The sequence below is a fragment of the Saccopteryx leptura genome, chromosome 5 (assembly GCF_036850995.1).
Source record: "Saccopteryx leptura isolate mSacLep1 chromosome 5, mSacLep1_pri_phased_curated, whole genome shotgun sequence".
Taxonomy (NCBI): Eukaryota; Metazoa; Chordata; class Mammalia; order Chiroptera; family Emballonuridae; genus Saccopteryx; species Saccopteryx leptura.
This window is the reverse complement of record NC_089507.1, coordinates 4304109-4319481: the sequence shown is the minus strand read 5'-3', so window position 1 is coordinate 4319481 and position 15373 is coordinate 4304109. Positions and strand designations below refer to the sequence as shown.

General features: G+C 56.9%; 1 protein-coding gene across 2 annotated transcripts in view; it reads right to left on the bottom strand.

Annotated features, from left to right (window-relative positions):
* EVC2 (EvC ciliary complex subunit 2) overlaps window positions 1-15373 on the bottom strand; it is an 84978-nt gene that overhangs the window by 65703 nt on the left and 3902 nt on the right. For both annotated transcript variants that reach the window (XM_066385204.1, XM_066385205.1), the window contains exons 2-5: window positions 14110-14178; window positions 12084-12270; window positions 8871-8980; window positions 8278-8331 (exon numbers count right to left, since the gene is read on the bottom strand). In XM_066385204.1, coding sequence (XP_066241301.1) covers window positions 8278-8331; window positions 8871-8980; window positions 12084-12270; window positions 14110-14178 — 420 coding nt within the window. The remainder of the gene's footprint in view (window positions 1-8277; window positions 8332-8870; window positions 8981-12083; window positions 12271-14109; window positions 14179-15373) is intronic.

Here is a 15373-nt window from a genome sequence, read left to right as displayed (position 1 = left end):
CAGGGGAAGGTGAGGTTCCGTCAGCCCGGGGCACAGGGCGACTTCTTCCTCTGTCCAGTCCTGTTCCTCCTCCTCCTCCCTCGCACTGGTGACCGCGGACTGGGTGGGTGGGGACCCCACCACCGCCCTGGGTTTGACGAGTCACTAAGAGGACTCACAGGGCTCAGCCTGCAGACACACTCACAGCTATGACTTATTAGAGCAAGAAGAGTCAAAGCAAAGTCAGCCAGGGGAAGGGCACGGGGGGAGGAGGCGGAGAGGGACGTTGAACCGGTACAGACCAAGAGCGAGCTGCCAGAGTCCGCGCCCACCAGACTCCCACGGCCGTGTTTCATTCCCTGAGCAATGGACGGGGCAGCTCTCACGAAGTGTCATCCACCAGCAAAGCTCATCAGAGACTCAGGGCCCAGAATTTTAATCCAGGAATGGCCACTTGGGCGCTCTCTGCCTGGCATGTACCAACATCCCTGACACCCAGGAGGAACGCAGATATTCAGCATTAAATATATTGTTTACAGAAGCAGTGTAGGCACAGTGAGCCACTCCAATCAGCTCCAGGGGCGGTGGGAACCCTCCGGAAATCCACGTTCCCAGACGGAAGCCCAGCGGCCAGCCGCGCGAGCCAGCCGTTCAGAGGAAGGTGGCCTCAGGCGTGCTGTGTTGACGATGTCCTGCATCCTGGTGAATATGTCCCACCCTGAACTCTGTCTCGGCCCCTGCTTCTGCAGAAACCAGCTGGGACATCGAGTTTTATTTAAAAGTGGCTCCAGATGGCGGGAGCATTACATGGATTTTAATTGCTGGAAGATCAACTAACCCAGTTCTCACTCCTGGGATCACAACATGGACTGTGATCAAGCTTCAATACTTCGGACAGACCCACAAGGTCAACCTGACCTTCTGGAGAGTCAAAGCCCAGGGAAGTCAGAAGCAGGAGCTTCCGTCCGGGCGGCTTTACTGGAACCCAAATCGAAGTGTGACGTCACATGCGGCTCGCCTCGGATGACCCGGCCTCTGTCCACGGAGGCTGCTATTGGGGAGGCAATGCGGCCCCCACACTCGAACACCCTCCTGACGCTAAATCTCACATGCTGACGAGCACCCGAATGAAATGCAAGTTCCCCATTTGTGCTGGATAGAGCCCCTGGCACTCTGCTTTATGCACCTACCAGATAAGAAGGAAATCAATCAACTGGGCACATATGACGAGCATTGCACAGAAGTTTCATTAAAATACTGATGGAAAGGAGACAAAAAAACCCAAAAGACCTGTGTCCACAGAGAACAGAGGGGCTATGCCTCAGCTGTCTGTGTCCAAGGCTGCCTCTCCCAGAACCTCTTCTGCAGCGTTAGGAGGAAGAGTGGGAAGGAGAAGGGAATTGGTGATACTTGACCCCCAACAACATGCCGGTCCCGGGCTCGGGGGCATGTAGTGGGTTGAACTGTGGCCTCTGAAAAGATATGGTAGAGCCTTAACCCCCAGCACCTACGAATGTGACCATATTTGGAAATAAGGTCTTTGCAGACATAACCAAGTTACTATGAAGTCATAGTGAATGGGGGGAGGGCTTCCCCCTAAATCCACTGACTGTGTCCCCAGACGGAAACAGACACACACACAGAGAAGGCCAAGTGACCACGGAGGCAGCTTACCTCCCTGGAAATCGGCCCCAAGTTAATCATGCTTTTGAAATTTTCCCTGAAAATCTTGCAGCTGGCCCCGGCCGGTTAGCTCAGGCAGTCAGAGGGTCATCCCAAAACACCAAGGTTGAGGGGTCGACCCCCCGGGGTCAGGGCACATATGGGAAGCGACCAATGAATGTTCTACAACTAAGTGGAACAACGAATGAATGCTTCTCTCTCTCTTCCTCTCTCTCTCTTTTTTACGCCCTCCCCCACTTCCTTTCTGTCTCTCTAACATCAGTCAATTTAAAAAAAAAGAAAAGAAAATCTTGCAGCCAAAATCCACCGATAATCATTTCAAAGAGCCTAGTTACCTTAAACTGCATTATCTAAGAAGGAAGGGAAGGCAGTGGCCCAGGGACCCCGGCTTCCTCGTGCCCGAGTCCTCGCTAACGGTCCTCCTCATCTCTGGAAGAGAACCAGCTGAGATTACCGCCCCTCTGATCACGCATGAGGCGCTGGCAGACTCCTTCGATGCGCCCCATCGCCGCACTTGTGGAGAGTGAGGCTTGAGGGAAAGGCCTCCCACAAGGGATGCTTTCAATACTACAAATGCAACACCAGCCACAAGAGCAGGAGCAAGGGCTGTGTACACAGCTTGACTTCAATTGTGTAATGAACAGTCATAAACGCGTGGCAGGCAAGAAGCCCACGCTACAGCAACGCTTCTCTCTGGCGGTGGGATTCTGAGGTGAGGTTACTTTATTGTCCCAACTTTCTCTCTCTCATCTCTCTTATTTGGTGAAGAAAGAAAACACCCACAATGGACATATGTTAAATCCTACCCGCCCACCCCCCTCCAAACACAGAAAAAGTTCGACTGAAAGGGGAAACCCATCCAGAATGATTTCTCTAGAAGAGATGCTGCACTTTGAGTTAAAGATCCAAGCAGCTGGGCCTGACCAGGCGGTGGTGCAGTGGATAGAGCATTGGACTGGGATGCGGAGGACCCAGGTTCGAGACCCCAAGGTCACCAGCTTGAGCGCAGGGTCATCTGGCTTGAGCAAGAAAAGCTCACCAGTTTGGACCCAAGGTCACTGGCTCGAGCAAGGGGTTACTCAGTCTGCTGAAGGCCCGCGGTCAAGGCACATATGAGAAAGCAATCAATGATCAACTAAGGTGTCGCAACGAAAAGCTGATGATTGATACTTCTCATCTCTCTCTGTTCCTGTCTCTCTGTCCCTGTCTATCCCTCTCTCTGACTCTCTCTCTGTTCCTGTAAAAAAAAAAAAAAAGATCCAAGCAGCCGGGGAGGCAGGGACTTGCCGGCCCTGGTACCACGGCCACCGAGGAACGGCTGAGGACAGAGACTCTGGCTTTCCCAGCTGAGGATTCCAGCCAGAGTGAGAGCTTCCGGATGATCGCAGGTGGAGGCAACTGGGTGGCTGAGAGGACCATCACACAGCGTGGTCCGGGTCTTCAGGGCGGGCATCGGGCGTCAGGACCTCGGCCAGTTCCCGGAGCAGCTCTGGACCAGAGTTGATCCCCTCTCAAACGAGGAAGTGAAACTACTATAGATAATCTTCAAAGTCTCTTCCAGGGTGAAAAACCTATTCTGACATCCACAAAATATGTATTAAGTGCCAACCAAGAAAATAACCTCCGTGTCACAGAGTGACAGGGTCCATCAGTTGTCCCAATGTCATAGGATCACCAGCATGACTGGGGGAGGCTCAGGGACCACAGAGGGGACACTGGTCGTGATATGCAGAACAGCTAGGAGTTGAGCCAAGGACAGGGAAGCAAAGGACAGCATGTTCAAGACCGGAGAGATGTGGAAAGTGGACCCAGTGGCACCCGGAGACAGCAGAGGCCAACCGGCCCGAGGCACCGGGGTCTTCATCCAGGAGGCAACGGGGAGCCCCTCCAGGACAGAACACCAGCAGGTCTGTTCCAGGAAGGTCACTACAGAGAGGACGAGGGCTGGAGGTAGGCAGCACGTGGCAGGTAGGAGGCCGGCGCAGCGATCCAAGCCAGAGCAGGCAGACAGGACTCACCCCTCCAGGTCTCCGAGCTCAACTCAAAGCCTCAGGACATGGTCCCCCCCATGAGGCTACAGCACACAGGTCGTAAATCCTCGTGTTGGAGCCATTCTCATATTACACAGAGCTACCCATCAAGGCATCCTTTTTCTTATTAATAGGGCCTTTTTCTATGTTAAAGACATTAAATCTTTTTTATGTGTGTTATGAATATTTTCCCAAGTTTGTCGCTTGCCTTTCTTGATGTTGTTTTTAGCTGTAAAGTTTTCGACTATTTGTGTCCTCAAGTTCCTGGGTTTTCTTCATGGCTTTCTTCCTGTCATATAATATTAACCTATGCTTACTTTTCACAAACTGTTTTCAATATATTTAGATACTCATCTGATGAGGAAATTCATCTTTAATTTTCTTCCAAAAGATCCAGTCAGCTGCCCCGAAATTTATGAACGGTATTTTTCTCTATTGATTTGAAATACCGCTTTATTACCTGTATGTGTGTAGACAGTCTATTTTCTCCCACGGGCCCGAGTTTTCTTGTAGGAGTCAAATACAACCTTATCATTGCTTTATAACTCTTTGGTATGTACTCTGACAAATCCACCAACCTTACTCTTCATTTTCAACTTCCTCTCATCTAGTTTCATAAATTTATATTTTTTCAGGTGGGACTTCGATGGCTTGGACCACATCCCACCTCCCCCACCCCAAATGCCACCAGAATTCCTATTGGAGCTGCACTGTCCAGGATCTGGTGACATCAGGACTGCTGTCTGTCTCCGGCTTCGACCCGAGACCCTGTTCTCTGTGAGGTTGGCGCCCGGCCCTCCCACGGGCACAGGTGTGAACACAAGACGCCGTGGTGACGTCCTGCACGGTCTGAACGCCAGCACTCAGTGTCCAGCACTCAGTGTCCCGCACGGTCTGAACGCCAGCACTCAGTGTCCAGCACTCAGTGTCCTGCGTGGTCTGAACGCCAGCACTCAGTGTCCCGCATGGTCTGAACGCCAGCACTCAGTGTCCCGTGTGGTCTGAACACCAGCACTCAGTGTCCCGCACTCAGTGTCCCACGCGGTCTGAACACCAGCACTCAGTGTCCCACGCGGTCTGAACACCAGCACTCAGTGTCCCGTGTGGTCTGAACACCAGCACTCAGTGTCCCGCACGGTCTGAACTCCAGCACTCAGTGTCCCGCACGGTCTGAACGCCAGCACTCAGTGTCCCGCACGGTCTGAACACCAGCACTCAGTGTCCCGCACTCAGTGTCCAGCACTCAGTGTCCAGCACTCAGTATCCCGCGCGGTCTGGCGTGACCTCTTTCCTTTCAGAGAGTCTGGATCCGGGACACAGAAGGAGAGAAAGAGGAAATGGAAGCCGCTTCCCGGGGCCCCCCTTTTCCTGGGCTGACATGCCAGTGTCACCCTCAGGAAAGTAGAAAGCAGCAGGAATCGAAGGAGACAACGGGGCCTCTTTCAAGAGCCCAGTTCACGCAGTGAGCTGCTTCGTGTCTTAACTCCGTGTTTTCCAACTGCTCGATGAAGATGTCAGGGGAGCCCCTGTCCCCACGGCCGAGCTCCGGCCCTGCCGCACTGCCCCAGCAGAGGACGCTCTCTCTCTTCACAGGCACCCACGGCAGCCCTGCCGGAACACAGGCTTCTGGGCAGGCACCTCGCCTCACCCCTACGTGAGTCTCAGTGGTGCTGGGCACTGTGCCTCTGCCTGGGAGACCTTGGTTCACACCCAACCAACAAACTGGCGTGGCCTGAAGTCACATTTCCAGCAGCATATTTTAAAACATCCCTCCACTCTCTTTAACAAATTCCCTCCTTTAAGGTCCAACTGCATTCTCACCTCCTCCAGGAAGCCTGCCATCCAGCCAACCCACTACAGCTCTTTTTTTCCTGTCAGTATCCACAGTGCCCACGAGCTCTAGTTCACAACCTCAAAAACTCAGTGATAGCTGTTGTGCATCTTTTGGCCTTTTTTTTATCCTCACTGAGTGTCTCAGTGTGTGTGGAGGGGTGGAGCGATGGGCGATCTGAGTCTCTGGGCTGCCCAAGACTCCCCCATGCCCCAGACTCTTTCAGGGGCCAGACTCACACCCTTACAGACCCGCATGGCCCCGTGGGCACTGGAGCTTGAGACCCTGACCCCTCGCATTCGTTCGGGATTATCACAGAACACTTGCAGAGGGTGTCGTCTGTGTGCGTACGTCACAGTTACTGAGCACCCACAAACGCCGGCACTGTGCTCAGTGCCGCACGGGCACCCCCACCTCCACTCCGACAAGCACCCTGTGAAACGGGTGCTATCATTACTCTCATCTCACAGCTGGGACACTGAGGCCCGGGAAGGTGAGCACCGTGCACAAGTTCACATACAGTCAGTCAGTGGAGGGGCGGGGCTCAAAGCCAGGCCTTCGGACCTGAGAGCATGCTGAACCCCCAACGCACGTGTGCAGGCCCACCACGTACGTCTGCTGTGGCTTCCCATTCGATGGCTACCGCCTTGAAGGAGGTCTGCAGCCCGAGGTCCCCTGGCTCCCACCTGTCACTCATTGCCACGCCTGTGCCCGTGGGTCTGCCGTCCGGCGGGATACCTGCTCCTGTGTCTCCTGAGGCACGTGTGGGCTGGAGGCAGCCCTACGACCTGCGTGTGGCTCACCTTCAGCCCCAGGAGAGTCCGGGCCGCGGAGGAAGGCTCACACATGCTGATTAAATGAACGTCCTCTGACTTTCATTACAGGCAGGCAACGACCAGTCACCTCCTCCACGGACAGGTGAGCCCCGCCATTAGGACGATCAGCTCGATCAGGGGGGACAGCTACCTGTGGAGCGCCACTTACAGTGTCAGGCGTCGTGGGGGACACGAGGACGAATCAGACGTGCGCCCCGCCCGGAGCTCAGAGACCGGCCGGGGGAACCGTCTGCACTGCGGGCCCCACCCCCACTCCCTGTCCGCCTGCGAGGGCCACATGCAGTGTGGCCACTGCCCAACAGCAGGGCTCTGGAGCCAATGCTGGGTTCAAATCCCCGTCTGAACACCTACGAGCTGCACAGAAATGTGCTCACACAGCAGGTCCGGGACTGCTCCCCTCTGAGAGGCCTCCCCTCTGAGGCTGCCCTGGGTGGGCGTCTGGGCCCCCGGCTCCAGGAGGGTGCCCACCCTCCCCCAGTCAGAGGCGCGGGCCGTGCCTGCCCTGCAGTGTGAACAACGGGGTTTACGTGGAACTCCTGCTTTCCTGCTTGGGGCCTGGAACCTCGGGACGTGCCAGCAGAGGGCGCCCGTGTGTCCAGCCCCCGTGGGAACCTCGGGACGTGCCAGCAGAGGGCGCCCGTGTGTCCAGCCCCCGTGAGAACCCGGGACGTGCCAGCAGAGGGCGCCCGTGTGTCCAGCCCCTGTGAGAACCCGGGACGTGCCAGCAGAGGGCGCCCGTGTGTCCAGCCCCCCGTGGGAACCCGGGACGTGCCAGCAGAGGGCGCCCGTGTGTCCAGCCCCCCGTGGGAACCCGGGACGTGCCAGCAGAGGGCGCCCGTGTGTCCAGCCCCCGTGGGAACCCGGGACGTGCCAGCAGAGGGCGCCCGTGTGTCCAGCCCCCTGTGGGAACCCGGGACGTGCCAGCAGAGGGCGCCCGTGTGTCCAGCCCCCGTGGGAACCCGGGACGTGCCAGCAGAGGGCGCCTGTGTGTCCAGCCTCCTGTGAGAACCCGGGACGTGCCAGCAGAGGGCGCCCGTGTGTCCAGCCCCCGTGGGAACCCGGGACATGCCAGCAGAGGGCGCCCGTGTGTCCAGCCCCCGTGGGAACCCGGGACGTGCCAGCAGAGGGCGCCCGTGTGTCCAGCCCCGGTGAGAACCCTGGCACTGGGTCTCTAACAGGCACCCCGCGGTGGCCAGCACTTCCTGCGCGCTGTCTGACTCAGCGGGGGAGGAGTTAGGCGTGTCCCGGGTCCTCCAGCTCTGCCCGCCCGCCTGCCTCTCCCCTTTGCCCGCTCTGCCCTGCATCCTTTCCTGTTTCCACCTCAACCACGGTGTGACCGCACGCGCCGTCCTGCGAGTCCCAGCGAGCCATCGACCTGGCGTGTGGTCCTGGGAACCCTGACACACTCGCCATGTGACCTTGGGGGTGTTTCGTAAGTGGACTCTCCCAAGACTGCGAAGAGGACACGCTCGCTCACGTCATTGCTACGTGCTGTGTGGCTGCGTGCGGGGGTGACACGGGGACTCCGTGACCGAGGAAACGTGGGAGCTGTGAGCACTGGGACTGGGGGGCTGCCCGGGGGGGGGGTGCTCACGGGGAGCAGCAGGGGGCACTCTGCCCCGGGCTGCGGAGCTCTGGGGAGGTCCCAGAAGACAGAACACGGCCACCGCTGGCCTGGCAGCAAACCCTGAGGGGCTGGTAGGAGGGAGGCTGAACCGAGCCCAGACGGAGGGCGCATCTGGGGAACTAGCCACACAGACTCAGCCCACCCCGGGGACCCCAGACGGCCCGGGGCCCCCCGCCTGGTGTGGGCCGGCAGCACGCCCCTCCCTGGCTCTGAGAACGAGGACCCCACCCCACAGGCACCCAGAGACACACGGGGAGTCAGGGAGGGGGCAGGGTGGGTCCCCTCTCTCACCTCGACCTTCTCCTCCACGGCGATGGTGAAAGCGGCTTGTAGCTGTGTTCTGTTCTGGAAAAGAATAAACCTCTCGGTCAACAGGTTTGGGGTTCTGATACCCGAGGTCACATTCGGTGTACTTGCCACCCGCTGTGCCTGGAGCTAGAAGGGCCTGTGACTTTGGGGGGGATCTTAAAGTCCCTTCAGGGGAAATGTCAGGACTGTGAATACATGTCCTTCTGCCCCAGAGGCGTGTGTGACGCCCTAACAGCAGCCTCCCTCCCTGAGAAGAGCTCCAGCATGCCCTCCTGGTGGGCTGCTGGCTGCTCGGGTCGGGCCAGGCTGGAGAGGAGAGCCGACCGCCCAGGTCCATCACTGGGGCACCCTGTCAGCGCGCCTCTCTCCCCCCGCCCCTCCTCCCCGTCTTCTGACACCCCAGGTCTAAGCAGACAGCAGCTTAAAGGGCACTGAAGAGCTGGTCTGCAGCCCAGGAAGGAGGAAGGGAAGGAGACCGGGGTGGGGACAGACTGTACCCTGGGTGTCAATGTTTCTAAACAGCCTTGCTCGGCACTGAGTGACCAGACAGACCACAGCATCACGGCAGTACGCACCGGCGACGCGCTCTGGAAGGTGAGCTGGGCGGGCAGCGTCCGGATCTCCCCGCGCCCAAAGTCTCCGGCCTCCAGCGAGGCGGTGTAGCTGACCGAGAAGGAGTCTCCGACTGCTCAGAGAAAAGGCACAGGGGAGTCAGGACGGGGGCTCTGCCGCCCCCCAGCCAGCCAGCCAGCCAGCCAGCCATCAAAGGAAGGAGGTGGGGCCCTGGCCGGTTGGCTCAGTGGTAGAGCGTCGGCCTGGCGTGCAGGAGTCCCAGGTTCGATTCCCGGCCAGGGCACACAGGAGAGGCGCCCATCTGCTTCTCCACCCCTCCCCCTCTCCTTCCTCTCTGTCTCTCTCTTCCCCTCCCACAGCCAAGGCTCCATTGGAGCAAAGATGGCCCAGGTGCTGAGGACGGCTCCATGGCCTCTGCCTCAGGCACTAGAATGGCTCTGGTTGCAACAGAGCAACGGCCCAGATGGGCAGAGCATCGCCCCCTGGTGGGCATGCTGAGTGGATCCCGGTCAGGTACATGCAGGAGTCTGTCTGACTGCCTCCCCGTTTCCAGCTTCAGAAAAATACAAAAAAAAAAAAAAAAAGGAGGAGGCCCCCCAGGCCCTCTGGGCAGCGGGACCTTTTGGACTCCTTCCTGTTAGTGGGCACAACACGCCCACTCTCGGCACTCTCGGTTTTCCCCCGGGAGGGACTGTAGGCAGGTGCCAGGAGCCCCGTTCTGCCCCTGCGTTGCCACACCTGGCAGCCCCACCCCCTGGGCAGCACTGCCCGGGACTCGGGAGGGTCTGTCCCCGGAGCGGATGTGTTGACTCCCAGCAATCCCATCCACATAACGAAGGAAAGGAGCCTCTACAGGACATCCGGTCCCTGGTGACAGGGGACACTAACTGCCGCTGGGACACCTCCAGGCAGCGGGGTCATGCGCACAGCAAGCGGCAGCAGACCGGAGCCTGGAGGGAGAATGAAGGTCACCAGGGGCTGCTATCGGGTCCCCAACCTCACGGCCCCTCGTTGGCGCTGGCACTGGACTGCTTAATTACAAAAAGTGACCGTTCACAGTGAAGAAGGGAATGCTTCCCTGAGAGACGGCTCCTGGCCCAGAGCCGCCCCTGGGGAGAGGTCAGCACGGAGCATGCCTGTCCTTGGCAGGACGCGGCTCTGACACTGGTTTAAGGGAGTCTCGTTTAATTTAAGAGGTCTGGCCTGGCCAGGTGGTGGCGCAGTGGATGGAGCATCAGACTGGGAGGAGGAGGACTCAGGTTCGAAATCCCGAGGTCGCCAGCTTTAGTGTAGGCTCATATGGTTGGAGCAAGGCTCACCAGCTTGAGCCCAAGGTCGCTGGCTTAAGTGAGGGGTCACTTGGTCTGCTAGGACTCCCCGGTCAAGGCACATATGAGAAAGCAATCAATGGACAACTTAGATGCCACAACGAAGAATTGCTGCTTCTCGTCTCTGTCTCTTCCTGTCTGTCCCTATCTGTCCTTCTCTCTGTCTCTGTCACACACACACACACACACACACACAAAAAAAAAAAAGAAGTCTGGACTTTGGACTTTTAAAAATGTACACAGGCTAAAATCTTGGTCTCAGATTTTAATTTTTCTTGCACTTGAATATATCAATATTTGATTTTCAATTTGCAGGAGATTCATTCCTGGTATTTTCATGTCTCCCTGAGAGTTTGCAAAAGGGGACGTGCTGGCCAGTCACTGATGGGGAACCTTCTGCAACTCAGCTCAGGGCTGTCCTTTAATCATACTGCAGACCCATGGTTTACCTGGTTGAATAGCACGGCTGGATGTAATTTGAGTGGGTATTAGGACCAGGGAGAATTTCCAGCCTGGGATAGAGTCTATTTCAATAATGTAATACTCTGAATCATTTCCAAAGCCTTTACAGGGCAGGAAAATAGAACTCCTCTACTCACCAGCATTCGTAGAAGGACACACACAGGCGGGCAGTTGACAGGTGGTGTAGGGGGTAGGGCTTGTCCAGAGTCCTGACCCATGGCTGATGCCCTTCCCCAGGGGACCAGCGTCACCCTCCAGATTAATCACAAGCCCAGTGGGTTTGGCGAACAAACCTCCAGAGACACACACCCTCACCACCCCTGGTGTTCCCGTCCGTGGGAGTGGGCAGCCTACCCAGAACAGGACTGGCCTCTCTCTGCCCTTTCTCACGGGGTCGTCGTCTCAGCTGACTGGTACTGTGGGGCGTGCACTGCCAGTCAGCCCGTCTTACTCGTGAGAGTGGGCTCCAGCAGTGAACGTGGGAGGCTCGGCTCCTGCAGGCCGGGGGGCGCCGGCCCCCAGGCCGGAGGGTGACAGCCAGTCCACCCGCGGGACATCTGATCTCACCTACGCCTGTCCTCCAACGCTGCCTTCATGTGTGACAGGGGCTACAGATCAGCCTAACGCTCTCCGATGTCTCCGCTTCTCTACCCAGCACAGCTCAGAACGAGCTCAGCATTTTACCAAGTGAGGGCAATTTGGGTCATGTGGGTGACGGACATACTGGGGTTTACTACACGCTCTTTGTTTTTGTTTGAAATTTTTCATAATAAAAAAATGACTATATTTCATTAAAAAAAAAACAACCTGGCCCTGGCCGGTTGCTCAGCGGTAGAGCGTCGGCCTGGCGTGCAGGGGTCCCGGGTTCGATTCCCGGCCAGGGCACATAGGAGAAGCGCCCATCTGCTTCTCCACCCCTCCCCTCCCCTTCCTCTCTGTCTCTCTCTTCCCCTCCCGCAGCCGAGGCTCCATTGGAGCAAGGATGGCCCGGGCGCTGGGGATGGCTCCTTGGCCTCTGCCCCAGGCGCTAGAGTGGCTCTGGTCGCGGCAGAGCGACGCCCCGGAGGGGCAGAGCATTGCCCCCTGGTGGGCAGAGTGTCACCCCTGGTGGGCGTGCCGGGTGGATCCTGGTCGGGCGCGTGTGGGAGTCTGTCTGACTGTCTCTCCCCGTTTCCAGCTTCAGAAAAATACAAAAAACAAAACAAAACAAAAAAAACCCTTTTCCCAAATCCCACCTCTCTGTAATTTAAGTAACAAACCCAGCTTGTTGGGTGCAGATACTAAGAAGTGGTCCCCTCTTCTGACGCCCCCACTGTGACTCCGCTGTGATCATGTCACGTGTCGAAGAGCGTGCCGGTGGCCAGTCACGTGCTCTGCGTGTCTGCCCTTCCCCCACCCTCACGTAGCACACACTCCTGCCATCACCTTGCAGAAACTTCCTCCGGAAAGCCTGGAATCCTGCCGAGGTCTTGTTTCCGATCGACTCCCTGATGGTCAGGCCGGTGACGTTGTCCAGCAAAAGCAGGTCCGAGAGGTTGGCCGCCACCGGCGTCTGGGTGTTGTTCACCAGCAGATGCACCCGAGCCGTCTGTGACACGCTCGACCCGGACACCTGGGACGGGGGAGGAGACGAGGGCAGATGCAACGACAAGTCCAGCTCCCTAACAGGACGCTCCAGCTCGACGTGTGCGCGTTACGTCTTCAGGCAGAGAAGGGACATGCCCGCACGCCTGCGTGTACACATACGTGTCCGGGTACACACGCATGCACACACTTGTACTTGCACGCACGTGGCAGAAAATGTCGCTAGGAGGCTCACAGGCACTCTGAGACGTCACTGGGGCTGATTTTTGGCCCCGGGAGAGTTTTGACACTAGCCAAGCTGTTGCTTGGTGGCAGTGTCAGAGTAACTGGGACCCTGAAACGCGGTGAAGTCATTCCTACAGAGAAACTCAGAAGAAATAGCTTCCAGGCACAGAACCGATATCAGGCTGGGAAGCTCAGGACACCCGGTGTCACCAAGAAAAGTAAACAATGGTTCTTTCTTATTCTGAAGATTTGGCCCCAAAGCCCTGTCTGGGGTCCCCGACTGCCAGCTGGTCTGCGGGGTCGTCCTGAGCTGGTCTCCTGCCCACAGGGCCACCGCCTCCCCAGGCTCCGCCCAGCCGTGTCTCACTGGCGTGGCTACTGGAAGCCGCCCAGTGGCACCCCACCGGCCTCTGGCCACCTTGTCCTGCTCCCCTCTCTTAACTTATCTGCCACCATCCCTACCCCCTTGCCCCCAGCGTGCCCCTAGATAAGTGACTCTGGAGTATGTGACAAAAGCAGGTGGCAGGACTGTGTTAGTGCACCGCCACCTCTGTAGAGGGGGAAGAGGAGGCATGTGTACGGGCACACGCAGGTGCACACACACAGACACACGCTCATAGTTGCATGCACACGGCAGCAAACATCTCCAGAAGGACACGGGAGACTAGAGCACTCGCTGTGTCCGGAAAGGGGAACAACCCCCCCAAGGGCCCGGGAGAAGAAGACGGCGTGCAGTAAACGGCCAACTCAGCAGGCTCGGCAGCCCAAACTCTGCACAGGAGGCCAGAGCAAGACTGGCCCTGGCCCAGCCCCGGGGAGACAGACCTCCAAAGTCCTTGGAACACCCTGCCTGGTAAGAATGTCTTCATACACCTGTGGCCTCGGGTGACACCAGGTAGCTCAGGTTGACATGTTTCCCGGTGGGGAGGTCTTGGGCCAGGCTGAACCATAGTGACCTCTGGAGGGGCTGGGGACTCAGTAACTGAGGGCAGTTGCATGGGTGCCCTGTGCTTATGTGACCCACCCCCTACCCCACCCCCGCCACAATAAAAATCCCGGACAGCAAAGCTCAGGCGAGTGAGCACCCTGGTTGACGTCACACATCACTGCTGGAAATTTAAACGCTGTCTGTACGAGTCCACCAGGGGAGGACAGCGGTCAGCTGTCCCTCCGGGACTCTGTCCCTTACACGTTTTCCCTTTGCCGACTTCGATCTGTATGCTTTCGCTGTGGTAAACTATAACTGTGAGCACAACAGCTTTGCTGAGGTCTGCGGGTCCTTCTAGCACATGGCCGAACCTGAGAGGCCCCCACCACGAGGACAAGGTGAAAAGCCATCTCATGGCATTAAGGACCCGAAAGATATTAAATAACCTTTGAGATGCCAAGCACCACGGCAATGTTAAACCTACTCAGGGATCACAGCGGACTTCCGCTAACAATAACTCAATCGCTACCAAAAACCTTAGTCCTGGTGAAATCGTACATAACTCCTGTGTAGGTCACCTCATCACTCATGTGTCCAGACATGGGTGCATACCCTGTGCCCTGGTGATTCTTAAATGCATCCTCTCGCCAATATAGGATGGGGGCAGAATCCTATCACTCCACCCCCCTGCATGAGCCACCTACGGACACTTACCACTGCACATTTCTGAAAAACCACTCCGCTCTCAAAAGTTCCTTGGACATCTCTTGAAATGTCTCCGTGCTACAATAAAATACAGAAAATTAGTCAGAAAGCAAAAAGTATTTCATGCTACACATATTTAATAAAAGAACAAGGTGAACTTCTAAGGAGGATAAAGAAAATACTTTGGCTAGTCTAGTAACTGCCTTCAGTAAATCTCAATGGTTTTTCTAAAACGAGTATGAAAGGGTTCTGGTCAGTGGCTTGGATAGAGCATCCGCCTGACATATGGACATCCTAGGTTCGATTCCCAGTCGGGGCACACAAGAGAATTGACCCAACTGCTTCTCCTCTGTTCTATCTCCCCCTTCTTTTCCTCCCACAGCCAGTGGCTCAATTGGTGCAAATGTCGGTCCTGGATGCTGAGGATAGCTTGGTTGGTCTGGGCACGTCAGCCTCAGGTGCTAAAAATAGCTCAGTGATTCGAGCATTGGCCCAAGACAATGGTTGCTGGGTGGATCCCAGTCAGAGTGCATGCAGGAGTCTGTCTCACTATCTCCCCTCCTCTCACTTGAAAAAAAAAAAAAAAAGAGTATTAAAGGACTGGCACTTAAAACCTATGAGGAAATAAAAATTTGGCCATGGGCAATGAGGCTCTTTCCTGGTCTGGGGTCACATAAATGACACCCATTGTCACAGGGATGCAACAACCCAGAGCTGACATTCCAGGAGGAGGCAAGTGTGAGCCAGGGGCAAACCCTTTAATGGCTGGTCACACATCAGTGCCAGCTAAGGGGGGGAGCACCAGTTACACACACCAGGGACTGAGTGAACACGGGTCACAGTACCCTGGGGCAGCCTCCTGTGGGCTGGATGCATGATCAACATCGAGAGGCCACCAGGTTTGGCTCCTACAGCCCTGCAGTAGCTCCCCTGGAAAAATACCAGTAGAAAGCCAGGGTCCACTAACCCGATGCTCACTCCCCACGGACCCTCCTCAGCACAATGCATTCATCCCGCCCATGCCACAAGCCCCCCCGACCCCAGGGCCTGGCCCCCATGGTATGGCTATATCCCTTACTTCCTGTACTCACAGCCCAGGCAGCTCTCAGCGACATTAGCAATCATGACGACGGCTACTATTTCCCCCAAGTGCCAGGCGCATGACCATCACTTTACACACCCGCATTCTGTTTCTCCCGTTTTACAGAGGAGGAAACTGAGGCTCAGGGAGGTGAGCCCACTTGCCCAAGGCTGCCCAGGCAGGAGGCTCGGA